We start from the raw sequence: 26,548 nt of genomic DNA, 5'->3' as shown, positions 1-26,548 counted from the left end.
AATTGGATTTAGAGGGTTCTTTTGTTTCATTTTGTTGATTCTTTTTTTTTTCAAGACAGGGTTTCTCTTTGGAGCCTGTCCTGGAACTAGCTCTGTAGATCAGGCTGGCCTCGAACTCACAGAGATCCGCCTGCCTCTGCCTCCAGAGTGCTGGCACTAGAGGCTTGTGCCACCACCACCCATCTCAAAACAATTTTAAACATAAAAAAACACCTGTATCTGCTACTTGCTTAAAATAAACTCATAAATTAAGAATAGTAAGATTATCCACAGGATTTCCTGTTGTTGTCTGGGCTTTTTTGAGAAAGGGTCTCTACTGTAGAACCCAGGCTAGCCTTGGCTTCATAACCTTCCTGCCTCTGTCACCTGAGGGCTGATAATATAGGCATGTGCCACAATACCCAGAAAGCATTTCTTTAAATACACAAAAGTTGAGTATTTTATTTAAACAAATTAACCTTTCCTTCTCATCAGAAGAATGAAACAAAAGCCATGAGGTTTTGAAGCAGTAGGCTGTGGCAGATCAGCGACCACAGTTGAAAAAAAAAAGTCTAAATTTTTACAAAAGTCATAATTGTCAGGTTTTCAGAGGTTTAAATTTTAGAATTCCCTAATACTGTACAGTACAGCTTTTAAGAATATAAGGATCATTTTCAAAGTAAGTGAAGCAGTTGGAGAGAAGGCTAAATAGTTAAGTTGCCTCGCTGCCTGCCCTTCCACAGGACCTGGGTTCAGTTGCCAGCACCCACATCAGGGACCCACAGACACGTGTAACTCCAGCGCCCAGAGACCTAATGCCCTCTTTTGACTTCCATGGGCACAGAGGATCAAAAGAAGATTAAAGGAATAGAAATAAGTAATGTAAGAAAAATGGATAAAAGCAAAATTACTCAGCCTAAATCAATATATGAAAAGGTCAGTTATACTATTACAATGGGCATTTTCCATGTCCAGTTAAGAAAAGTGAAAGAAGCAGAATCCATGAAGGAGTTAAACCAAAGTAAACTATGATTCTTTTTTCTCTTTTTTTCAGTAAAGGTTAAATAGAAGAGAAGGGGTTATGAAGATCAAAACCTTCCCACAAAACTAGAAATATTTTCCCTATTCCAAGCTACGTCTACATTAAAAACCCACATACCTAACATGTTACCAGAGACTTGCCTCTCAATTTCCTGATGCGTTTCTGGGTAACTCATTCCTGAAACTAGAGAAATTACCTTGAATCCCTGCTTGTCAGAATCCCAAGGTAGAACGTAGCAGCCCCACTGCACAGACATCCTCTGACCGGACAAAGGAATGCTGCTCTGTGGGAAATACAATGTTAAAGACTTCCACATGTGAGCCAAAGAGAGGGACCCAAAAGAAGAGGCACTTGCTGTCAAGCCAACAACCTGAGTTCGGTCCCCAGGTCCCACATGGCATAAAGAGAGAACCAGCTCCCTCAGGTTGTCCTTTGACCACCACATGCACACTGTCCACATGTGTGCACATGGTAAAATAAATGAATTTAATATATAAATATTAAAATTTCATTTGTAACTAAAGCTACATCAATTATTATTAAGAATGTGAAGATATCACCACACTATATACCCAGAATATGGAGTCTTTTGATGGAATTCTTGTTTTCACCCTGTCCTCAGAAAAATATTTACCTATTATAGGGTTCAGATTGATGTTTAAAAACAAAGCTATGATATGGGAAAACATGAAGCACCTGTTCACATAAATTCCAAGAAGGTAGTCTCTTCTATCTCCAAGCTGACTGCCCATATCTGAAACTAAAGCCGAAAAGAGAGAGTTTATGTCAACCATTCTTAATAGCAGTTTTTATAGTTGGGGTTATTTTGTCAAAATTGAGACTATAATATAGCATATTAGGACTGTAACAATAACAGAACAATGATGAAAATAAACTCAATCAATAGAACAGAAGTGAAATTCAATTTTTAAAAGGCAGGCATACCTGGCACCATGCCTAGCTCTGCCTTTCCAATTCTAGTAGCCCAAATTACTTTGCTTATTAGCCTACAGTACTAAGAAGAAACAAGGAATTAACTAAGCCAACAAACCAGAGCCTGATGCAACAATTGTTGCTATCGCAGACAGAGCACTTTCCACACACTCCCGAGTTTGATCAACCTCTTAAACTTTACTGCTGGTCCTAGAACATAATCCTTGGAACCAGCACAACCCCCAAAATCAACAGGGTCTTTAAGAGAAGTCACAGAAATCCAACAATTAGTCTACGTGGGCTCTCTCCTTTTTTCTACTTCTAGTCCACATCTTGAACTTGTCAAGACTTTGCTTCATTTCTACAATGTACCTTAATTGCTTACAGTTTGCTGCATCAGTCACTACCCAGGACCCCAGCAAATCTAGATTTAATACATTTCCAGCCATTTTACAACTGTAGAATTATTCTGGCAAAATCATAATCTGTCATTCTGAAACTTTCACATTAGGCTATTTGGCTTGGGCTAAATATTTTTTATAAATTCTCTAGGAATTTACAGAACTTTGTGTTATCCTGACTTTTCTAGTTCCATTCTTAAAAGTTTAGTTTTAGAGGGGGTTGTAGCACACTCCTGTAATTCCAACACCTGGGAGCCTGAGGTAGAGAAATCAGGTGTTTAAGTGTATCCTCTATAAGCTGACTTCAAGATCTATCTGGGACTTTATTTCAAAGTATACACACACACACACACACACACACACACACACACACACACACACACACAGAGACAGAGACAGAGACAGAGGGAGGGAGGAAGAGAAGTAAGAGAGAGAGAGAGAGAGAGAGAGAGAGAGAGAGAGAGAGAGAGAGAGAGAATGAGAGAGGAAGAGAATTAGATTAGTTGTTTATTGTTTTTGTAGTTCTGGGGATCAAACCCCAAGCCTTAGCAAGTGGCCTGTCACTGAGCTACATCCTATTCCACACTTAAAAGGCTCATTTCTAACCTTATCACAGAAAGAAATGACAGTAGCTAATCATATGTTATAATGATTTTTCTCCTAGGCACATCTTGTTAGTGTCTCAATATGCTAATAGCAGGGAAAATAATGCAAAATAATTTTACAGGACAACATATCCACCAATAATTTTACCTGTACACATGGAGTAATGCCTTGAATCTCACTTGGTGGTTGCTATATCAGTGAGTCCATGGAACAGAATTAAGCACTGTGTTTCTACCACTTACAAACTGGATTAAGTCACCTGTTTCTGAGACAGATAGATACAAGTCCAAAATATCTCCCAGAATTTTCCTAAGGCATGAAAAACTCTTTTAATAGTGTTTTAAAACAGAGTACTGGAGGAAGAAAACTGCAAGGATAAACCTCTTCCAAAAAGATACTAGTATTTCCTCATAAGGAATCTGAAATGTCCCCACAGGGTCACCTCTTGAGTACCTGTTTTGGGATCCTTTAGGTGGTGGCCTAAAGTTGCCAAGGGTGGGCTTTTGAGGCTTATGGTTCTCTCTACTCTGGGCTTTCTCTATGAAGGGAAGAGACCATGCCATACCTCTTCTTGACAATCATGGACTTGAAACTTCTGAAACCATGACTCAAGACAAGCTTTTTTTTCCATGAATCATTTCTGACAGTTATTTTTGTCACAGTGACATAAAACTAGGACTCACTATCACCTAGCTCTAAACCCTGTGACCTACAGTAGTGACCTGCCTGCAGGTGCAGTCGTGGCATAAATGTTATTGGAAGCAACCAAATTTCCTTTCAATTTCAGGTCCATTCCATGAGATGGAACTCACACTTGACACTACTAACAAGTCTAGAGAAGTTGAGTCCAGGGGAAAGCCTGTTATTCTGCTAGAGGAGCACAGCAGTAAAACAACTCCTATTGACACACTGCTGTACCCATAGATCAGTGCCTTGCTCAACCCTCATCAGAGAAGCTTCTTTCAGTAGGTTGTGAAGAGATTCACAACTGGATAATGTGCAGAGAGAGAGACTTTGGAACTCTCAGTCTTAAGTGGGATGTTTTTACCAAATCCCTTCCCTCAAGACTAAGATATCCATGCAGAAGAGGAGGTACAAAGATTTTAAGAGCCAGAGAGGGTAGATGGCTCCGAGAAGCAGCATCTTCCAGAGAAAACGGGACTAATGCGCATATGATCTCACAGAGATTGTGACAGCATGTACAAGACCTGCACAGGTTCAAACCAGACAAAATCTCATCATTGGGAAGGGGAAGTAGATACAAAGTCCCATCTTTAATCAGTAACCTATTAGTAATTGATACCTACTGGGATTTTTTTGTCTTATCTATTTTGAATAATCTCTACACAAAAAAATGCCTGGCAGAATTGTGAATTGTTATCCTTCCCCATGTGACTTTATTCCTGTTTCCCTAATTGGGAAGAAAAAAAAGATGGCCAATAACAATATCCTACTGGGCAGAGCACTGTCAAAAAAAAAAAACAATGGAAGTGTTTATTACTACACTCTTTTTTAAAATTTATTTTTCTCTCCTTTATTGCATCTTGACTGTGGTTCCCCCTCTCTCTTCTCCTTCCAGCACCCGCCCACACACACACACTTACCCTCTCTCTCAGATCCACAGGACAGGCCTCCCAGGGGTATCAACCAAACATGGCATGTCAAGTTATAATAAAACTAGGCACATCCTCTCATATTAAGACTGGACTAGGCAACCTAATAGCAGGAAACGTTTCCCCAAAGCAGGCAAAACAGTGAGAGAAAGCCCTTGCTCCCACTGTTAGGAGTCCCAGAGGAACACCAAGCTCCACAGCCATAACATATAAGCAGAGGACATAGGTCAAACCCATAAAGGCTCCCTGATTGAGTCTCTGCGAGCCCCTGGGAGCCCTGGTAAGTTGATTCTGTGGGCCATTTTCTTATGGTGTCTTGACTCCTCTGGTTCCACAATCCTTCCTGAACCTCTTCTACAGAATTCCCTGAGTTCCACCTAATGTTTGCCTCTGGGTTTCTTTATTGCTACTCTATTATCTTGGCAAAATCTACCTGTTGGGTTATTTCATTCATTCATTGATTCACTCATTCATTCCATGTTAGAATGGAACTCACGTCGTGTGCATGCTAGGAAAACACTCTACTACCTCTAGACAACCAACTTTCTTTTTTCTTTGACAGTTTCATACATGTATAACCTCCATTTTAAACACAGAAACCTAATATGAAAATAGTGTGCTCAACTTTAGGGTTAGCATTCTTTAAGAGTGGAGCAGAACAAGAAATAAAAGTATGATTTATAAAGTTGCAACTGGTTTATTTCTTCCTAAGAGTTAACATAGGAGCACAGTAAGTTTCTTCGATTTCCCTGGTGTTTGCATTGCCTCTCATTGACTTATGAGCATATATAATCTTTTCATCAAAGTGTTAGAAGCCGGGCAGTGGTGGCGCACGCCTTTAATCCCTGCACTCGGGAGGCAGATATCTGAGTTTGAGGCCATCCTGATCTACAAGAGCTAGTTCTAGGGCAGGCACCAAAGCTACATAGAAACCCTGTCTCGAACCCACCTCCCATGCTGTTTCAACACCAGAATAAATTTGAGCCAAGCAAAGCAAACAATAACAACAAAACCCATGTATGTCCTGGGCTGTTTCGTATGCATTAGCAAATAGTGTTGGGCATGGCAGAGTATGTCAGTAATCTTAGCACCAGAAGGCTGAGGCAGAAGGATGGTGAATTTGAACCTAGCCTGGTCTACATGGCGAGTCCATATAAAGAAAAAAAAAATTTATTCTGTGTAGTTCATTACACCCAAGAGTGGGCCTCACATATCCAGGTGTGAACAAAACTGCCAAACTATAGATCTTAACTCTCTACGGCTTTCAGAACAAAGCCCAAAAGCCGAAGGAAGAGGTCAACTTAGCTTCTGTTTCACAATAACCTTCATAGTAAACTAATTACACAAAGTTGACACTTCCGAGACGGAGTGCAAAAGTCGACCGTGAACTTGGCAGATTTTGCGAGCGACGAGCGCTGCGGAAACCGTAGCCTCAGGGTTAGCAGGGACCGGAACCCGATTTCTCCACACTTTGTCCCTCGTGGGACAACAGTTCGGACGCACATTTCTGGTTAAAAGCGGACGCGGCTCCGGGCGGGAGCGAGCAGCCTGAGAGTTGTAGCGAGCGGGAGACCGCGCTGCGGGACTGGAGGGGAGCAAGGTGCCACCGCGCGCTTCCGGTGCCCAGCTTCCGGCTCCGGGTCCGGGCCTGGGGCAGAGGCGGAGCCACTGCCGGCCGCGACTTTCAGACTCGTACTATGGCTACGCGCTGGTGGTGCTGGCGGCGGGGCTGCTCCTGGAGGCCGGCGGCCGGGAGGCCGCGGCCGGGACGCCCTGGCTGTGCGGGGCCGCTCGGGACGCGCGCCGCCTCGGACACCCGCGCGCAGGTGAGGCCAGGACACGCGCTCTGCCGGCGGCGTAGAGGTCACCGCGCCAATGACAGCAGGCGACCGAATGAATGGGAGGACGCGCACGTGCGCCCGGGCCTGGCCCGCTGTGTCCGATGGGAGGGACGCCGGGGGAGCGGGACCGGTCGCTGGGCCCGAAGTGCAAAGCAGCTGCCCGGGCACCCGGGGACACAGGGGCTGAAGTGGGAGCGGCGGAGAGCAGCCCTGTTATTCACAGAGACCGGGTGTGTCGGGACGACGCAATTCCTTCCGCAGACACAGCCAAAGCCAAAGGGACCTCTGCTCTCACTTTCCTAGCAATTTCGGATTCAGTTAGCCTTAGAATTCAGAAAGGGTGTGTGGCGATGCAAGGTTGATGCTAGTTGGGATGGACTCGACTTCAGTGCTGCAGGTGTTTCGGAGGGAAAGCACACCTGAAAGGCTCTGGAAGGACGCTAGAAGGAGACGAGCTGGAGGGTGGCTTGAGAGACCTATGACTTCCTCGAAGTAAAATCACTATCTAAGAATGAGTCCTCGAAATTCTCCCCTGCAGCATTTGCCTCCAGTTTCGTTTTTCTCCCCATCGGATTAGCCCTGCAAATGGTTCTCTGGTTCTGTGTGAGTGGTGTTAGCCCAGCCGTTGGCATTACCGGACAACATTCTCAGACTGACTTTTGAAGCTAGGGTTTTTCACTTTGCGTTTTGGAGACCTTTTCCGCCTCACAGTAATTGTATGAGGGTTCACCTTTCATCTACAAAGAACCCACCCCTTAAATTTGGGTTTCTGGTTTTAGTAAGATTTGTTATGCTTCATTTGTCAATGTACTTATCAAATGCTCTACCAATATGAAATATATCGCATTTATAAATACCTGCTTTGTACTAAAGTAGATGCATATAAAAAATTATCCAAATAAGAATTTAAAGAGAAAATGCAAGCTGATCTAAATAGAAAAGATAATTTAAGAGAACGTCGTGAGCCACCTCTTTGGGGTGACTTCTGCTGTGATCCCTTCCGCGGTGGGTTTGTATGTTCCAGGATAGGGGTGTGAGGATTAGAACTGTGAGGTAAGATAGCAATTCAGCAAATACTTAATGCTGAACTCTGAGTTTGCCTAGTGTTTAATTTTCAATACACTTTTATATCCCAATACAAAGGGGGGAAAGAAGGTAAAAGAACTGCTTTAACATGATAAAAAGAACAGTTACTTGCTTCAGTAATTGAGACATCAAGCCATTTTTTCTTAAGAAAAATATATGATGTTTGGGGCAGTGAACCCACCCCACCCTAGACCACGTATCCTGCTGGCAGCCACTCTGCTAAGTCAAACCGATTTCCAGAGAAGGAGCAGAAGTATGCTTGAATTCTCTGACCTTTGGTCAGGGTGGAGCGGATCTACCTCTATGGCCATCTTAATGTCCAAAACACCAAGTAACCACACCCTAGGTCAGGATATTTCGTTTTTGTAGCCACACCTCTCGTAAACAGCTTGAAAGAGCAAAAATAAGCTCAAAATCTCTGACCTTCAGACAAGGAGGAACAGGCTCCGATTTGGGGTTCCCAGCTGAGAAGAAGGGTGTGGAGGGAGAGTCTTAGAAGACAGGCTTTGCAAGGCTCCGTCTCGGGATTGTAAGCTCCGGGTCTTGGTTTTGAGCTCCGGAGATGTGGACATGTTTTGAAGGGTGGCATCCATCATAAGATGCCACTGCATACTTTTTGCCTTGGCTTTTTGTTTTTTGTTTTTTTTGTTTTTTTGTTTTTTTTTTTCCTTAAAAAAAAAGGAAGGAAGGAAGGAAGGCAGGAAGAAGAAAAAGATGCTCATCAGGAAACCTCATCCATCTTTTCTGGAAAGAAACTGTCATTGGCTTCCATATCTGTCACCTTGAGCAAACATAGATGGTGCCAACATGTTCATGTATTAATATTTTCCTCTCTATATATATTAGAATCAGCTGTCTGCTTCAGGCATGAGTGCTTTAGTTACTTCTGGTCTCTCAAAGACTTCAAACCTTAAGAACAAAGAGCAACAATAATTAAACCAACTTCAGCTCTCCAACATGGTATTGTACTGTAGCCCAAGGTGGCCAGGAACTCATTATCTAGCCAAGTATGGCCTCAGGTCCCATCCCTTCCCTAGTGCAGTGCTGAGATTGCAGACCTGAGTGACCACACCCAACTTTATATTTGATTCATATTGACTTATACTCTTATTTTAAAAAGTCAATTCTTAGCTAGGCCTGTAATGCTAGCATTCAGCAGATAGGTGGGAGGTAATCCTTGACTATTCAGTGCCAGACTGGGATGTATGAGACCTTAAAGAAAGGTTGATCTTTAGGGGCAGAGTTGACTTTCAAAGAGAGTAAGTGATGGGAAAAAGGGATTAGAATGGAAGGAGAAGGTCAGTGAGCCGCAGAACTGGTTGCACAGCCTCATTTTAATACTATGATTCTCTCCCTTTGGAAATGCTGCCCTGAGGTAGAATACAGAATACAGTTTGATTTGAATAGATACTGTCTTTAATCTTGGCTGTGGAGCTGAGGGTGTAATTGAATAGATACTATCTTAAATTTTTCTGTGTAGCTGAGAGGTGCAGTTCAGTGGTAGAACAGTTGTCGGACATTGGCAAAGTTCTGGGTTGAGCTTTAGTACAGCAAAATAAATAAAAATAAATGCATGCAGTATATTGTATTCTCAGCTAAGTACTTTATAATACTCTACTCTCTAAGATTCAGCATCTTTCCATGAGTAATTATGAATAAAAAGATGTTACAAAGTGGCCCAGCCAGAAATTTTTGTTATTTGTGCCGAACTCTGTCCTCTAAAGACTATACAATTAACAGCAGTCTTTAAGCTGCCTACTGGCAATGTCTTTAAGATGCCACTTGCTAGGCAGAGTGGAACACTCAATGCTACCCCAACCTTTGAGAGTCTGAGGCATAAGGATCTTAACTTAGGCTATGCAATGAGTTACTATCTTAAAACATTGGCTGGGGTGGGGGGAGCAGTCCTTAGTTATATGTTCTGTAGTAAAGCATTGCATTTGTATAAATTAACTACTTAGGAAGACCAACAGAAGTAGGTTGCCTAAAAAGTGCAGCGGCAATCTGAAATCCTAGCTGTTAAGGAGACGGAAGCGGCCAGATTGTGAGATCATAGCTAGCTTATGCTACATATCAGAACTCTATCGCTAAAGCGGGGAAAGTAGGCTGTCCTATAATGATAAAATCAAAAGAGAGAACTACTATAATTTTGGGGACATTACAGTTATCTGTAGGTCATAAATATTCTTAGTAATTTAGATGTAATGAATAAATATATTTCAGTAGTGGAAACAACAGACCTCAATTTTCTTGGCTACTACTTGGCAAAGTCAACACATTTTCTGTTCGTTTAATACAGTTAAAGCAGTATATGTTTATTCAAACAAAATCATAAAATAAATGCCAAAAATAACTATAACAAGAATCCTCCTCCCCCACACACACAAATTTTATTTGGTTCAAAATAACAGCTTTAAACACTGGTTTACATGTTTCTAAACCCTGTGCTGTCTCTGAATGCTTACATAGAGGTTTTTAGTGAGACAATGCGGAATGCAATTCTGAAGTTACTTTTCTCTTATTATTGTAAGCATGCCTGTAAGTCAGTTCTTCAGGCTTGACTTTCTGGCATCTGTTTCCTAGCTATAAAAACAGTGGGCTGATTAGCTGGGTAAAGGTACCCAACTGACAAGCCTAACCGTGAGTTTGGTCCTCGTGACCCACATGATGGAAGGAAAGAACTTATTTCTTCAAGTTGTCTTCTGACCTCCACACATCTGCCACAGCATGTGCATATGCATGCACAGATTTTCGCACAAAATAAATGAATAGATGTAATTTTAAAAAAGTAGTTGTGGCCAGGTGTGGATATGATGGTACACACCTTTAATCTTGGCACTCAGGAGGCAGAGGCAGCAAATCTGTGAGTTCAAGACCAGCCTGGGATACATAGTGAGACCCTGTCTTGAAATAAACAAAACAGTAGTTGTTAGGCTCTATGGGAAAAAAATAATGGTTTTAAAACATAGGACATCATTGCTAAGAAGCACGTGTTTTTCACATTCATCTTTTTTGTCACGTAGCTTTATTCACAGACGTTACAGAAAAGCTTTTGCCATATTAGATTAGTAAATTAGCACTTTTAAAAATCCTTTCATCCTGTCATTAAGAATAGTAATATACAGAGCCAGAGAGATGGCTAGGTGGTTAAGAGCACTGGCCACTATTCCAAAGGGTCTAGGTTCAGTTCCCAGCACCCACATGGCCTGTATTTAACTCCAGTTCCAAGGGATTCCTCCTCGGCGCTGCACATATGTGGTGTACAGATATACTGGGTGAAGTTGGCCAAATTGCCTTCTGGTCGATGCCAGGAGAACCAAAGCGGGAAACCAGAGGGCTCAAGGCAGCTAAGCACTTGGATGCAATGTGCATGACAAGGTTCATTTTTTTATCATCGCTCCTCTGATAACAGCTAGGAGTTTACAGTTCACAGAGAACCTGCTTCACAGCCCAGCACGTTTGTCTTGAGAGAAGCGTCTGAGGTACGAGGATATCATTTTCCCTAACTTTCTTTGGAGACTGAGGATGAGGATATGATTCACCCTAACTTTCTCTGGAATCTGAGGAAGGCCTCAGGCATTTCTGGCCTTCCAGATTCCCTTCTTGAGAAACACCAGCATGAGATGATCCTATGCCTGTGTCACAAGTTCATTATATCCCTGTAGAACTTCGTAACTATAACACATACATGGAGGCTAAGCACCCTCACACATAAAATAAAAATAAAACCTAAAAAAAATTGTTAAAGAATGGTAATATTAATTGTTAGAATCAGTATTTGTTACCACCTTTGAGTTCTTTGGAGGTGGTGTACTATAATTCTTCGATATTCTCTTTGAGTCTTTTTATGTATTGACCTTGAACTTGTGGTCCATCTGTTCCCCTGACCTCCAAGTGCTAGGATTACAGGTCTACCCTTTCTTGCCTCGGGATTGCTGGATCTTTGATCATATTACCCAAGGGCCCTTGAGATTGGTGGTGGTTGTCTGTGTCATGCACACACAGAATGTGTTCTACAACTGGGCTAGTGCACATTTATGAGACATTACTTACTCAGAAGCACTATTTCCAAATATGTGCAATAGCCATAAATTAACATAGGCAGCGTCTGTGTAAATGTCAATTCCTTAATGTTAAAATCTTTTTCTAACCATCTCTCATGATGCTTTTGGCATCTATGTGTTTTAGAATTTAAAAGATATTCTAATTTTCCTTGTTCTGTGACCAGTCTTAGTTAAATGGGAGGAAATTGTTTTGCTGCGGCTCTTCTGCTTTAGAAATAAATGTGGAGCCAGCTTTTAGGGATGAATGTGTTAGTACAGAGGTAGTGCTGGCGATCAGCCCTACAGCCTTTTGAGAAGGGGGTGACTACTCTTCTGCTGAGCTTTCCCTGGCTCTCTTTTCTTACTTTGAGATAGGATCTCACTAAAAATGGCTTGGGATGACCTTGAACTCACTGTTGTCTGGGCCAACCTGGAATTTGGAATCCTCCTGCCTCGCTTCCTGAGTAACTGGGATTACAAACCTGCAACACCAGGACTGACTTCTGCTTTTGTCTGACTTCCTGTGTTCTGATAGGACATGCATTCCCTTCATAATCGGGAAAGCGAGCTTCTAACTGCCCTTTTTCTCTTAAGACCAGCAGCTACCCTCTTATAAATGGCTGACTAAATGATAACATTTGTTGTGAGTTATGGGGATAGTTGTTGTTATGAACAAGTTTTCCAGGATTATTCTTACAAGTTTCTTTATCCTTTTGTTTTATAGATGCCCTATTTTAGCCTATTGAAGACTTTAACATCTGCCTTCCCAAATGTGCATAGTATATCACAGTAAGTTTATAATCCATCTTGGAGCTGCAAAGACAATCACAGTAAACTTGTATTCTCATTATACAAGTTATTAGCCTAGGCTAACAAATTAATATATTTAAGTAAAAATCCTGATAGTCTGCTTTATATCATCCCTGCCAATTGAGTTCTACTCAGAATACAATGAATATAATATAGTCTTTCTCTGTTGACTCTCAATCCTGTTCAGTAAAATGAATATTAATGTATTCTTTAGCAAGATAAGAATTCTGTGTGTTTCTAAATTATGATGATCTTTTCAGATTCATGTTTGATTTCTAGCAAGTCTAAGCTTCATTTTCTACCATATAAATATGCATGTGCGTGTAATACTTAAAACTGGAGTCATGTGTGTGCATCTTCACTCTCCTCAGGTTCCATCAGCGGACACCAGCAGTGTGCTGTTGTAGTCAAACACAGAGTGGTGAGAAATACACTGATCCTTTTAAACTTGGCTGGAGAGACTTGAAAGGTCTGTATGAAGACATTAGAAAGGTAAGGGTTTATTTTACTGAAATCTAGTAACATTTTAGGATTACAACCAAACAATACAGCCATTTCATGGTGACTCAGTGATGTGGCATTCCCCTCTGTATACAATTGGTTAATAAAGAAGCAGCTTTTGGCCAATGGCTTAATAGAATATAGCCAGGCTGAAAAGAATATAGAGAGAGTCGGCAGAGTCGAAGAGGAGCCATACAGCTGCCACAGGAGGCAGACGCCTCCACCAGAGCCCGCCAAAACTGCGCAGGTAGCCATGACCTCATGGTGATGCACAGATTAATGGAGATGGATTAGTCTGGGAGATAGGAGCTAATTAGAAATACACTTAAGCTATTGGCCAAACAGTATTGCAATTAATGTAGTTTCTGTGTGATTATTTCGAGTCTGAGTAGCCAGGAACAAACACGTGGCCTCAGCCAACAACTCACACTTATAATTCCAGCACTTGGTAAGCTGAAACAGGAGGACCACTGCAAGTTCAAGGCTAGCTGGGATAACATAGTGAGTTTCAAGCTAGGGTAGGCTACTCTATGAAACCCTATCTCAAATAACATTAAGGTATTTGATCCTTCGGCTGACTTTGTGGGGTAAGAATCAGAGATCTAGTATTATCATTTAGAGATCTAGTATTATCATATGTCCACTGTCTCAACACTATTTGCTGAAGGGTTTGTGTTTTGGGCATTTTTGTTAAACATCAGGTATCTGTAGCGTAGTGGGTTTAATTCTGGATTCTTTATTCTATTCCACTTATCTAAGTGTCTGTTTGTGTGCCAAGTACCGTGATTTGTTACTATTGCTCTGTAGTATAATTTGACATCATTGCTCTGACCTCTGGGATCGTTTGTGCTTCTCTATGGATTTTAGGGTTGTTTCTCTACTTCAGTTAAAAATGCCATTAGAGGACCAGGGAGATCATTCAGTGGGTTAGGGTACTTGCAGCCGAGCTTGGCAACCTGACATGTTGGATCCCCAGGAACTACCCGTGGGGAAAACAGCTCCTCCAGGTGATCCTCTAACCTGCACATTTACCATGGCAGACAGGCGCATGCTCAGTACTCATTAATACAGAAACAAATTAATTTTGAAAATGAATGTCATTAGAATTTTGAGCACAATTGCTTTGAATCTATAGACAGCTTTGATGTATAGCCATTTTCATTGTCAGTGAATGATCCTTCCGCCTTCTGGTGTCTATTTTATTGCTATATAACTTTCACTGTAAGGGTCAAGTTTATTACTGTGTTGAAAGTGTTATCATTTCTGAGTTTTCTTAGAGGGTCTGGAGAGTATTATATATAGGATCATGCAAACTATAGGGATAGTTTGACTTTTTCCTTTTCAGTTTGTGTCCCTTTGATTTCTTTCTCATTTTACTTAGCTAGCCACAACTTCAAGCACTATGTTGAATAAGGAGAGGAAAGTGAATACCCTTGTCTTTTCTGCCTTTAGAAAAATTATTTTTTGAGTTTTTTCCCATTTGAGTAATGTTAGTGACTTTTTGTTTTTGTAAACATTATGTTGAGGTATGTTTCTTCTATTCCTGATTTCTTTGAGACTTTTAAAATATTCTATATATTTTTTTAAGTTTGTAATCATATTTAAGGATTTCAAAGTAAAGCCATACAAAGTGCATTTTGTTGCATTACTGGGTACATTTTGTTGCATTGCTGGGAAGGATCAATTATCCCTTCTTATTTTAAATCCAGAAGGAGCAACCAACAACGTATGCAATCTCATAATAGAGTAAAATATGATGGTGTATCATAGGCATGTCCCGTTGACACATCCAAATGATTTTTTTAACTTTTTTTTATTTCTTTGTGTTTTTCACATCTTGCACCCCAATCTCACCCATCTCCCATACCCTCCTATCCGCCCTCTACCCCTGCAACCCCCCCAATAAAACAAACTAAAATTTAAGATAAAAAAGGAAAAAAAAAAACCTAAGGGGAAAATCTAATCATGGAAGCTGTAGTGTGACACAGTGAGTCCCGCAGTAAACCCCTTACCCATATATCTTTCCGTGCAGGTGTTCATTGCATAGAATCATTGGTTTGGTTAGAGGCCCCTTGTCTCTGTTACACTAGCCACACTGGGCCCTCACTGGGACTCTTCCAGGACATCCCCCTGCTGCCTTGTGTTATGAAGATCCTGTAGCCCTGTGTCCACGGGACACACACACACACACACACACACACACACACACACCTGTGTTGGATGTTGGGGTGGGCCAACACTTAACTCAGGTTCTGGGCCTAGGTAGTTGCAGGGTTGGTCAGCCTGCCAGCTCTCCCCTGTCTTTACCACCAGGGTGAGTTCTCCAGCATTGCTATGGCTAGTTTATCCCTTGAACTTATGAGCAAGGGCAGAGCTAGTTTTCTGATTTTCCCATCTTCAGGGTTGGTTCTCCCACACTTACACCTTCAGGGCCAGCTATACTGCATTGCCTAGTCGAGGTGTAGGGACTTCTCTCCTGAGTGTTGTAGCTGATGGGAGACAGGGACAGACAGCTCTCCCACATGAGGAGTAGAGGACAGAATCTCTCCCCCATCCATGCTGTCACATGAAAAATGAGTAGTCGGGACAATTCTCCCATGTTCAGAAGTTCAGGACTGGCTCACCTCCACCTCCACCAACAGAGTTGGCTTTATTGTGCTGCCCAGGCATCTTCCCCTCGCCTCCACCACCACACTGCAGACAAGGGAGGCAGTACTAGCTATGTCCCTCTCATGCCCTCAGGGCTGGCTCACCCATGTCCCTGTCTACAGGGACTCTACAGTCCTATCCTCTCTGCCTTTAGTGGTATCAACACAGACAAGGGCCATGAACCTAGGCGTGAGCCCTAGCAGCAGTCCAGACCTAGACATCACCATGTCACTGAGTGGCAACCAAGCCATCCACCTCAACCCACCCTTCACCACTTTCACTTCTTCAGATCTGCCTCTGTCCACAGGACATGAGCCATTTTCTCTCTCCCTCCCTCCCTCTTTTCCTCTCTCTCCCATAACACACCTTACATGTGCTCATCATTACAATGCCCCGTCTACCCATGTTTTCTTGAGGTGGGGGCAGGGAGTGCTGCTTGTGGGTTTCTTTGCTCCACTCAGCCCTTCATGGCACTAGGCAGGAACATGCTTCTTTCTTGGAGTCCAGGGTGGTTCTCTCTGGGCCTGTGTGTGGGATATGCTATCTTTTTAAGCTGTTTGTCTATCATCCAGCACTGGGTAGGCAGAAACAGGAGACATCCAGAACTTAACAGCAAGGACATAAGTCAGATAATGGTAATAAGTTGTCTCCCTACCTCAGTAGGAAGTTTCCCACAGTCAAACAAACCATGAACCTTTGAAATAGCTTCTGCTAACATAGACTCAGTCACTGCTCTGACCTAGCTGTCCTCCTATCTGCTGGCTCCCCATCCAGGATACTCCCAGTATGTTTCCTAGGCTCCCACACTTCATTATTAACAAAGGTTTCTTTCCTGCCCGATCCTGCAGCTGTTCTGTCCCAAAGAAACACACAGAGGTCTGCATTAATTATAAACTGGTTAGCCTATTAACTCAGGTTTCTTATCAACTCTTACATCTTAAATTAACCCATAATTCTTGTCAGTGTTAGCCATGTGGCTTGGTACCTTTATCAGTGAGGCATTCTCTTCTTGCTTCCTCTGCATCTGGGTGATGACTGCAGACTGAGCCTTTCCTCTTTCCAGTATTCTCCTATTCTTGTCACCCTGCCTATACTTCCTGCCTGGCTACTGGCCAATCAGTGTTTTATTAAACCAATGCAAGTGACAAATGTTTACAGGGTACAAGACCATTGTCTCACAGCACTTTGTACTTCCAAGTTGCTGTGTAGCTATCTGTTCCTTTCTTTGTCCTGTTGTCACTCGCTATCATGGGGCAGGTGCCCATACCTGCCTTAATACTGACACCACACCACTTGGTGCAAAGCCGTGTGTGTGTGTGTGTGTGTGTGTGTGTGTGTGTGTGTGTGTGTGTGTGTGTGTTGAATTTCTCAACTGAAATGAATATACTAAAATAAAACTGAAGTTTTGAAGAAAACAAAGATCTGGTCCGCATGATTGTAATGTCATGCTAACAAGATGATAATATATTATATATTTCAGGAGCTTTGCATCTCCACCAAGGAACTGAAGGACATGTCCGAATACTACTTCGATGGCAAAGGAAAAGCCTTTAGACCGGTTGTCGTGGTGCTAATGGCCCGAGCGTGTAATATTCATTATAATAACTCCCGGTGAGTTACTTTATTCTGTGTTTTTGTTGTTCTTTTCTATTTGGAAAGTTGTCCTTCATAAAGTTATTAGTTAATTGCTCATTTAAGAAACAGCATCTAAGAATTTACTAAACCATGTGTTGATTCTGACTGACTCACTAAATAAGCATTTTCTTTTTCAGACTTTTAGATGACTATAGTAGAAAACTTGAGTTGCAAGTAAATATAATAGAAACATTTGAAAGTCAGTTTTTGTTGACTGAGGTTTCTGTCCCGCCCAGTCCTGCAGCCGTTCAGTCCCAAAGAAATACACCAAAGTCTACATTAATTATAAACTGATTGGCCTAGTAGCTCAGGCTTCTTATTAACTCTTATAACTTATATTAGCCCATAATTCTTGTCTGAGTTATTCACGTGGCTTGGTGCCTTTTTGGGTGAGGCTTGCTCTGAGTCTGACTTCTTCTGTGTCCGAGTGACAACTGCAGACTGACTCTTTTTCCAGAATTCTCCTGTTCTTATTGCCCCGCCTATACTTCCTGCCTGGCTACTGGCCAATCAGCATTTTATTAAAAATAATACAAGTAACAGGGTACAGACCATTGTCCCACAGCAAGTTCATTTGCCCATTAGCAAGTAAAGAATCCCAAGATATGTAGCTATTCACTTAACCATTATAAACATAGGCAGCTACCCCAAACTTGATCTAGTTTTGTGCTGTTCTATTATTATTATTATTATTATAGGTAGTGCATGCATACACCTTGGATTGACTGCTTTCTTGTGATTTCATTGTGCAGAAGAGAAATGTTTAAAGAAAGCATAGTTGGTAGCCCTCAAATCTTGATTGTAGATAAACATTTAGCATTAAAGGAAATATTAAAAGGAAAAGTGTTTCCCATTGCCTTGCATGGCCAGACCTTTTTCTTATTCTCTGTTCCTGTGTTTGATAATCCAATATGTATCTACATTCTGCTTTTTACTTATTACCTTTGTGGGTTGGGGGGAGTAGGGGCAGTGATGCTGGGCATTGGACAAGGACATCAGGCATGTGTGGTGAGCACCACTATTTTGGTGATGATGCTATAAAAATGAGCATCAGATATTGCTTCTTAGCAGATACTTCTCTGCCTAAAGCTTTTGTGTTCTGTAGCTGTGCCATCCAGGCCTAGAGTGCGTTTCCACATAGCCTGAGACTTGAGGGTCCCACAGCATGTGTTCCCACGTACTGAAACTTTAAGTGACACTTAAGCCACATTCACTTGACATGAAAAACAGCAGAAAGTGCATCCTCGGGACAAACTTGACACGTTTCCCAGTCTCAGCCCTGCTGCTGTCTGTTGCCCAACCGCTGCTGTTGGCAGCTCTGACGCTTCCTGTGCACTGTGACTTCTAGCTGGTAGACACTACTCCAAGTGATAGCAGCCAACACTGTCTTTGCCAAATGCCTTCTCGGGACTGGAGAGATGCCTGAGCAGTTAAGAGCACCTGTTGCTCTTGCAGAGGACCCTACTGTGGTTCTCAGCACCTGCACGGTGGCTTACAATTGTCTGTTAGTACAAGTTCCAGGGAATCTGACACCCTCTTCCGACCTCTGCAGTATTGCATGTGTTACAAATAGATACACCCACACACCAAAAGAGTAAATGTAACTTTTTAAGTTAAAAATTACTTTTGAAGTGAAGACTACTTTTCTAGAGAAATTGTTTATGAATGTCTTTAAATAAATACATAAGACAGTTTATTAATTTTAGATATAGTATAGGAAAAAATACTTTCTCCACTATGTAGAATATTTATTCCCTGGTCAATGAGATGACTTGGTAGGTGGAGGTGCTTGCCACCAAGCCTGATGGCCTCGGTTCAGTCCTTAGGACCCACGTTGTCCTTTGACCTCCACATAAGCACCATGGCATGCAAACTCCCCCTCCCACATAAAGTAAATAAATTAAATGTGTTGAAAAATTAAAAAAATTAAAAAGCTGTTATTCCCTGTAGTTGAAATTTTTATTTTTCTCTTGAAATCATATAAACTGTTGGTTGTAGAAAACACAGAAGAATATAACACAGAAAGGGCAATGAGTTTAGTTTGGGGATATTTGAGCTGTACCTTCGTTGCCTGGCACTCATAAGGAAAGCTTATGAGAGCCAGAGGGCAGAGGTAGTGTCTGGCATGGGGACCTGACTCCTGACTGTGGTGTGCATTGAAGTGATCTATACCCACTGGTATGCTTTTAATTCCCAACTTCTTTATTCAAGATGGTTCATTAGCATATATTGAGTATACATATGCATAACAGCGGGGTTTATTATTTAATAATATTATTTATGATCAGTATTAATACATATTGATCAAATCCACAGCGTCACCTTCCCTTGTCCCCCACTAGCCCTCCTTTCCAGCTCTCCTGCTTTCATGCTCTTATTTTTGCCTTTGATTACCCAGCGATTACTGTTAGGGTTGTTTACAGGAGCGTGAGTATTTTATCAACAGCTACATCACAGAAGAAGATAGCTCTCCCTCTCCAAGCAACCATTAACTGACTATACATCATCAAAGAGGGGTGGGGCCTCATCCCATCTTTTGCCTCCATGACAGGATGTTGAGAGTTCATTCTTATGCAGGTAATCACAGTTGTTGTAAATTCAAGAGTACAATATTCACATACCAAGAAATTAGCATTTCCATGCTGACCCTTTGCTTTTCACTCTCTGTTCTTTCTACCCTTTCCTCAAGTGATGTTCCCTGAGGCTTAGTGGGTGTGATGTGGATGTCCCACTCATGGCAGAGCTTTCCCCAGCCGTTATTCTCATCATCTGTGAAATTCAACTGCTTTTTTTCAACTGAAGCTGGCCGTAGTACTATTCAGTGGGCATAGTGGTTACTAGGAAGGGAATTTGACAAACCTGTCATGTCCATTTAGCAAAGCAACAGCAGTAGTTTTCCCCAGTGGAACCTATGATCTCCCCAGCCACAGTCTTTTTTACTGGATTTATAATACCAAATATGAATTCCCTCCTGGCCTTCAGATCCACTCAGAAATCAGTTGGTTATTCTACATAACATATTTGCTACTATTGTACCAATGGACACATGTTGTTTGACCAAAGATGATGGATCAAAAGGTCAAGTTTGAAGGCGTTCTTCCTATACCCCCTTTTGTTAAGCAATTTTTTAAAAGATTTATTAACTTATTGTATACAGTGTTCTGCCTGCATATACACCTGCAGGCCAGAAGAGGGCATCAGATCTAATTAGAGATAGTTGTAAGCCACCATGTGGTTGCTGGGAATTAAACGCATGAACTTTGAAAGAACAGCCAGTGTTCTTAATTGTTAAGCAGCTTCTCCAGCCCTTCCTATACTCTTATTGAAGACAGTTTTCTAGGAATACAGAGTATACATACCACAGTGCCTCATTCGAAGCTCCTTTGACATTGATGCCACAGTATCCCCCCACATACACACTCTGTAGGTTTACTTGTGACTTAGACATCATATAATAATATGTGAATATGGGAAATATTGTTAAAGTGACTTCTAAGTCTCAGTGGCACATGCCTTTAATCTTAGCTGTTCAGAGAACTGAGGCAGGAGGATTGCTTAAACCTATAATTCAAAGTCAACCTGAAAAACATAATGAGACCCTATATCTAAAAATATAAAGCCAGACAAAGTCAGGTGTAAGCTAGGTGAAGGGTTTACATGTGAATCATTCTATTTTTACCTGCTTCTATGTTTAAAAGTCAACATAATTTTTTTTTAACTTAATGAAGAGAAAGGGTTCTGAAGGGTTTACTGAGTCATTGCATATAGAGGGTGCAGCCAGGTTTCAAGACAAGAAGCCTGTTTCTCGTGCTGTGTTATCTGCCACCTCTTCCAGTCACTGGGAAGGTGTGACAGCTGTTTCACAGCAGGAAAGAGGAACAGCATCAGGTTTCCCAAGGCATGACTCAGCTTGGCACTGCAGAGATGTCCCCTTAAAGACAGTGTTAACTTTTTTGGTAGTGTATAAATTATTGTCAGCGGTCCCACCATCATACTTCATTCAGGGTAAGCAGTGGCCATAATTTCCAGGTATAAGCTAAAAACATAAAAGTGTAATTGTATAGGGAAAAGGATAAAATTATGATACTGCTGGCTTCTTTCATCAGTATAAAATTATGATACTGCTCACTCTTTCATCCTTCCGGTAGGAGCCCTATTTGGTGGTGCCCAACTTGGGAATACAGGGCAAAAGTCAAATTTTTTAGAAATAAATTCTACCACTAATTAGTAAAAAGTATGTATTTTGTTAGACTGAAATCCAGTTGAGATAATATCTTAGAAAAATGTTTATATTTTAAAACATATATTTTTCTATGCATTAGCTCAAGAAAAATAGAGCCTAGTAAATTTACCTAGATAATGTCTGCTTCCAAAACTGATACATTCAGCACAATCACCTGCACATTGACTTTTCTCTTTCACCAATGCAGTGTCTTGTGTTGGTGTTGGAGATCAAACCCAAGGCCTCTCACATGTCAAGAGCCCTCTTTCCCTGGAGCCGTGCTGTCTGCAGCCCCACTGGGCTGGCTTTCTGTGATGATCTGACTGTACCTGCTATAGCTTTTTCTTGACTTTTCCTCCTTGAAAGTGTCTCCTGTGATCTAGAAATACTTGAAGCTGCTATGCTTTAAATTGTGAAATTTAATAAGTTATTATTTATAAAAGCAATTAATAGTTTATACAATAGTATATAATTCTATTTAATATATGATAAGCAGCATCTTGTAGTTGATGTTGGGGGTGGAAGAGGTTCAGAGGCTAGACTGGGTTCTGAAGCTTTGGGTAAGACAAAGCAGCACATCATCCCATTCTAAAATCCTGTTTAAATAAGGTCAGAAGATGCCCGCATGCTGCTGTGATGTATCGTGAGTGCCTGCATCATTTTCCTAAGTCTGTTTCTCATGACTTTCTGCTGAGCCCAAGGAATTGGAATGAGCACTACTTATGCAGATGTTCAGATGAGATCTTTAAAGAAAAGGCCATTTGTTATGCCTCTCCCTTTCCTCCCTTCAGAAAAATACAACCCTATGATAAACATTTGCTTAGCACATGAATCAGATGTTATGCTTTTAGTTTAAAAAGAAATAATACTGTATTTCTCCAGCTTGATTTTTATTGACATTCAGTCTTTTACAGTACCTGTACATGGTGTAAACGACTGTGCTTCAGAAGAAGCCGAAAGTCAGTGGTGCACTGTTGCAGTCACGGCTTCTTGGGGAAAGAGGAGATTGCTTAAGCCCAGGGCTCGACATAGTCCCTGTTCAGGAAAAGAAGAAATTAGAGCATTCCTTTTCACTGTTAAATTCACATCGCTGTGTCATCTTGAGTATTCTTATCCTGTAATTTATGAGAAGAAATGAATTCAGATTCCTTACGAAGTTAAATATGAATTAAAAAGAAGTTATTGGTTATACCATACTCGTTTAAGATAGTTTAAAAAACTTTGTGCATAGTGGCATTTGGTTCTTTAAGATATATTTTGATTTGTGTGTGTGTGTGTGGCCGTGTGTGTGGCTGTGTGTGTGGCCGTGTGTGTGGCCGTGTGCCCATCAAACTCTTGATATTTGGTTCTTTAAGACATTTCATACTGAGGCAGAAGATACAACTCAGTAGATCAGAGCACTTCTTTTTCTTGTAAAGGACCTGGGTTCAGTTCCCAGCACTTAACATGGCAGCTTATGATATCAATAATTCTAGTTTCAGGGGATCGGGCATCCTCTTATGACCTTGGGCTGACACATGTATAATGCACAAGCATACATGCAAGCAAAAACACTATACATTAAAAGCAAACAAAAGCCTTCATACCATAAAACCACTTTTTATAAAATATTTTTATTTGTGTGTGTGTGTGTGTGTGTGTGTGTGTGTGTGCGCGCGCGCGCGCGTTATGTGTATGAGCACGTGCATCCTAAGGTATGCGTGTGGGGATCCATTACAGGAGTCCGATGATACCTTCCACTGTGGGTCTGTGGATTGAACTCAGGTTGTCAGTCTTAGTTCCTGGTCCACTCACTGGTCCCAGCCCTAAAATTGTAAACTGATTGTAAATTTGGACATCTGACCAAAACCACTTCTTGTGGACAGAAAGATAATTTTCTTCCACCCAATGACTAGGCTTCTACAATGTTTACCATTTTTAAAGTGGAAATTCTAATGTTATATATAACATTATATATGATCTGGGTCTCTAGATCATTAGAATGTTCTCCAAATAACAGAAATGGCTTTATAGAACAGCCAACATTTTTATACAGTTTCTCTTAGAGAAATAAAATTCTTTATCCTAGATCTGATATCCACTTCTCACAAGATGATTGCTGAGAAGGTTCTAGGAGGCGTCTGTTAAAAAAGCATTGCTTTCTGTTAACTAGAGATATGCAAGCCAACCAGCGTGCCATAGCCTTAATTACAGAAATGATCCACACTGCTAGTCTGGTTCACGATGACGTAATTGACGACGCAAGTTCTCGAAGAGGAAAACATACAGTTAATAAAGTCTGGGGTGAACAAAAGGTATGATGGTTTTTATTGTTGCTTTGGAAATAATTTCTTACCAGATTATATGCTATGGGATTGCATTTGCATTTCAGATTTATAAATCACTCTTGTTTGAATGTGGTCTTTGGAGTTTCAAAGAAGTGTCTGTGCTGTCTCTGTAACAGTGCTTGATAGCAAAAAACAAGCTCAGTGTTTCTCCGTTTTCACTGTGTGTTTCATTAGAATTTCTTCTAGTTATAAGGAAAGGCATTTTCATGGTATTTCTTGGAGAATCCTACATTTTTCTGTTTGACTCAGATTGCCTACATTCATTTGAACCCATAAGTATATGTTATTTGCTGCATGTTCAATGATATCAAAGCAAATAAAAACTACAAAAAAGAAAAATCTCAGAAATAGTGTTCTACTATCAAAACTTACCTTTTTAAAAGAGGTCCTAATAAGATTTGGTTCACACATACACACATATATGAAATTTTTATGTTTGATATATTAAATATATATCATGTTTGCCTGCGTGTATATTTGTATACCACTTGTGTACCTGGTGTACAAGGAGGTCAGAAGAGGGCATTGGATCCCCTGGTAGTGGGTTAACACGTGTTCAGAAACCACCATGTGGGTGTTGGGAATAAAACATGGGTCCTCTGAAAGATCAGCCAGTGCTCTTAACTTCTGAGCCATCTCTCCAGCCCCTATACATTTATTTTTAAGCATATTCTCATTTTATTAGCATTGCTTGAAGGGAACATGCAAAATAGGGACTTGGAATTGAGGATTTATAAATTATGGGTTAAAGAATGAAGTTGAGCAAATGAAAAGGAGGATGTGCAGGTCGTCTGTGATCAGCACATATTCGCCCGCACGTGTGCCTCCATTGGCAGTCTCACATCATTGAGAACAAGCCAACGCCCATGAAAAGAACTTAACCCTCTTCCATTGTTCTTCATAGTAAGCTTATATTGAATAGCGCTATTCCAGATAATAGTGAACGGATAAATACTAAAATGATTGTTTTGGGCAGGGATGTAGCTCTGTTGGTAGAACACAAGCTTAGCATATAAAGAAGCCCTGAATTAACCCCTAATGTCTCTTGAATGGGATGGGCCCCGCACTCAGGAAGTGGAGGCAGAAAAACCTGAAGTTCAAAGTTCACTTTGACTGCATAACAAGTTGGAAGACAGCCTAGCTTTTTAAAAATAAAGTAAAATTCTCTAAATGAAAATTTCTGTGAACTCTAACATTTCTGTGTAGCAGGAGTAGTACTGATGCATATCTTCAAATATGCGAAATAATGTGTGTGTGTGTGTAGACGGTGTACTTGGCTATACCATACAATCGACTGCATACATATATAACTGATAACTTGTTCTGGGCACATTAATATCCTGGGGATCAAACCTGGGCATGCTAGGCTGGTGCTTAACTACTGATATAGCTGTGAACTTTTTATCTGTAAAGTGTTTTTTCTTCTTTTTCCAGGCTGTTCTTGCCGGAGATTTAATTCTTTCTGTAGCATCCATAGCTCTGGCACGGATTGGAAACACAGCTGTTACATCTCTTTTAACCCAAGTTATTGAAGATTTGGTGCGGGGTAAGTTGATTCTGACTTTTCTGTTTTATTCAATCCTGGTTTTAGCCAGGCAGTAAAAAGCATATCTCAAGTAACCATTCTCCTTCTTCATAGGTGAATTTCTTCAGCTAGGGTCAAAAGAAAATGAGAATGAAAGATTTGCCCACTACCTTGAAAAGACCTTCAAGAAGACGGCCAGTCTCATAGCCCACAGTTGTAAAGCAGTATGTACGTTCTGTCTTTTTTCAAGTTGAAAAAAGCCCACACTTATTGCTTGGTAGCTAATCTCCTAGACATCTAATTAGAGAATCTTAAAATAGCATCCTAAAGTCCCAAAAAGTCAGAGGAAAGACTGCATCCCTGACAAGTTCTGATGTTTTCATTTTTGTTGTCTTCTTTTGGTATGGAAATAATTTTCTTTCATCTTTCCTCCCCCAAGAATCAATCAAAATTCCTGCCAGTCTAGACTGCCAGGATAACTCAGCAGGGAAGCCCTTGCCACACAAGCCCCGGGTTAGATCCCTGGAACCCAGAAGAGGAGAGAAGTGTTTCCAGGGCTGTATTCTGGCTGTGGCACCTGCGTGTCCATACTGAAGCATGTTACACACACTTGCAATACAAAGTTCAGTCATTGTATTTCCCAGTCAGAACAGTGGGCGTTCTGAGCAGCTCCTTGTCATAGTTGTTCTTACACACTGTTTCTGACATAAATTATCACATATATATTTACCTAGAAGACAATTATTTTAACTGTTAGATTCCACTAGTATTCTGTATACTTGTTAATATATACATAGTAGACCTAACCGATTATGTGTCCTATACAAAACCTATAACTTTCAGAGTATAAATTGAGTAATTACATCTTCCTCTCGCAGTCTCCCTGGTCCTCCTCACCTCCTCTTTGTATTGTGCTCTCTGCCTCTAAGCTTTATCCAAATGTTTAAATCAGTGTCTTTAATCTGTGTATTAAAATGTGTGATAATCATTGTTAATTCACACATAAAGAACAGTCTCTCCATAAACTGTCCTGTGAGAAGCTATGTTGGCGCATGCCTATATCCTAGCACTTGGAGGCAGAAACAAGAAGATTGTACTCAAGGCCAACAGAGTTACCTAGTGAGTTTAAGACCACCCTGGGCTGTAGATGATATCTGTCTCAAAAACAACACATTGTTTATCTAAGCATGTCTCAGACTAAAAGGTTTAGTGAAAAAATCTGGGCAAGCAATGGTCTTGTCTAATAGTCCTGTACAATCAAGACAATAAGAGAGACACATAAGGTCAAATGTAAACTATCGCCTTTGAATGTTCTTAGCAAATTATACTAAAAGG

At 41.1% G+C, this 26,548-nt stretch overlaps 1 protein-coding gene across 2 annotated transcripts in view; it reads left to right on the top strand.

Moving 5' to 3' along the window:
* Window positions 1-6,191: 6,191 nt before the first annotated feature.
* Pdss1 (decaprenyl diphosphate synthase subunit 1) overlaps window positions 6,192-26,548 on the top strand; it is a 37,401-nt gene continuing 17,044 nt past the window's right edge. The window contains exons 1-7 of one of the 2 annotated variants that reach the window (XM_085699000.2): window positions 6,192-6,400; window positions 12,269-12,333; window positions 12,726-12,846; window positions 16,985-17,115; window positions 23,514-23,655; window positions 25,123-25,234; window positions 25,328-25,437. In XM_085699000.2, coding sequence (XP_085555126.1) covers window positions 6,272-6,400; window positions 12,269-12,333; window positions 12,726-12,846; window positions 16,985-17,115; window positions 23,514-23,655; window positions 25,123-25,234; window positions 25,328-25,437 — 810 coding nt within the window. In that variant the 5' untranslated portion in view covers window positions 6,192-6,271. The remainder of the gene's footprint in view (window positions 6,401-12,268; window positions 12,334-12,725; window positions 12,847-16,984; window positions 17,116-23,513; window positions 23,656-25,122; window positions 25,235-25,327; window positions 25,438-26,548) is intronic. The other variant, XM_085698999.2, reaches the window with a different exon arrangement.

This window comes from Myodes glareolus, chromosome 14 (assembly GCF_982192425.1).
Source record: "Myodes glareolus chromosome 14, mMyoGla1.1, whole genome shotgun sequence".
In the NCBI taxonomy this organism is placed as follows: domain Eukaryota; kingdom Metazoa; phylum Chordata; class Mammalia; order Rodentia; family Cricetidae; genus Myodes; species Myodes glareolus.
Note: the sequence above shows the minus strand (reverse complement) of the source record. Positions and strands in the feature narration are given on the sequence as shown.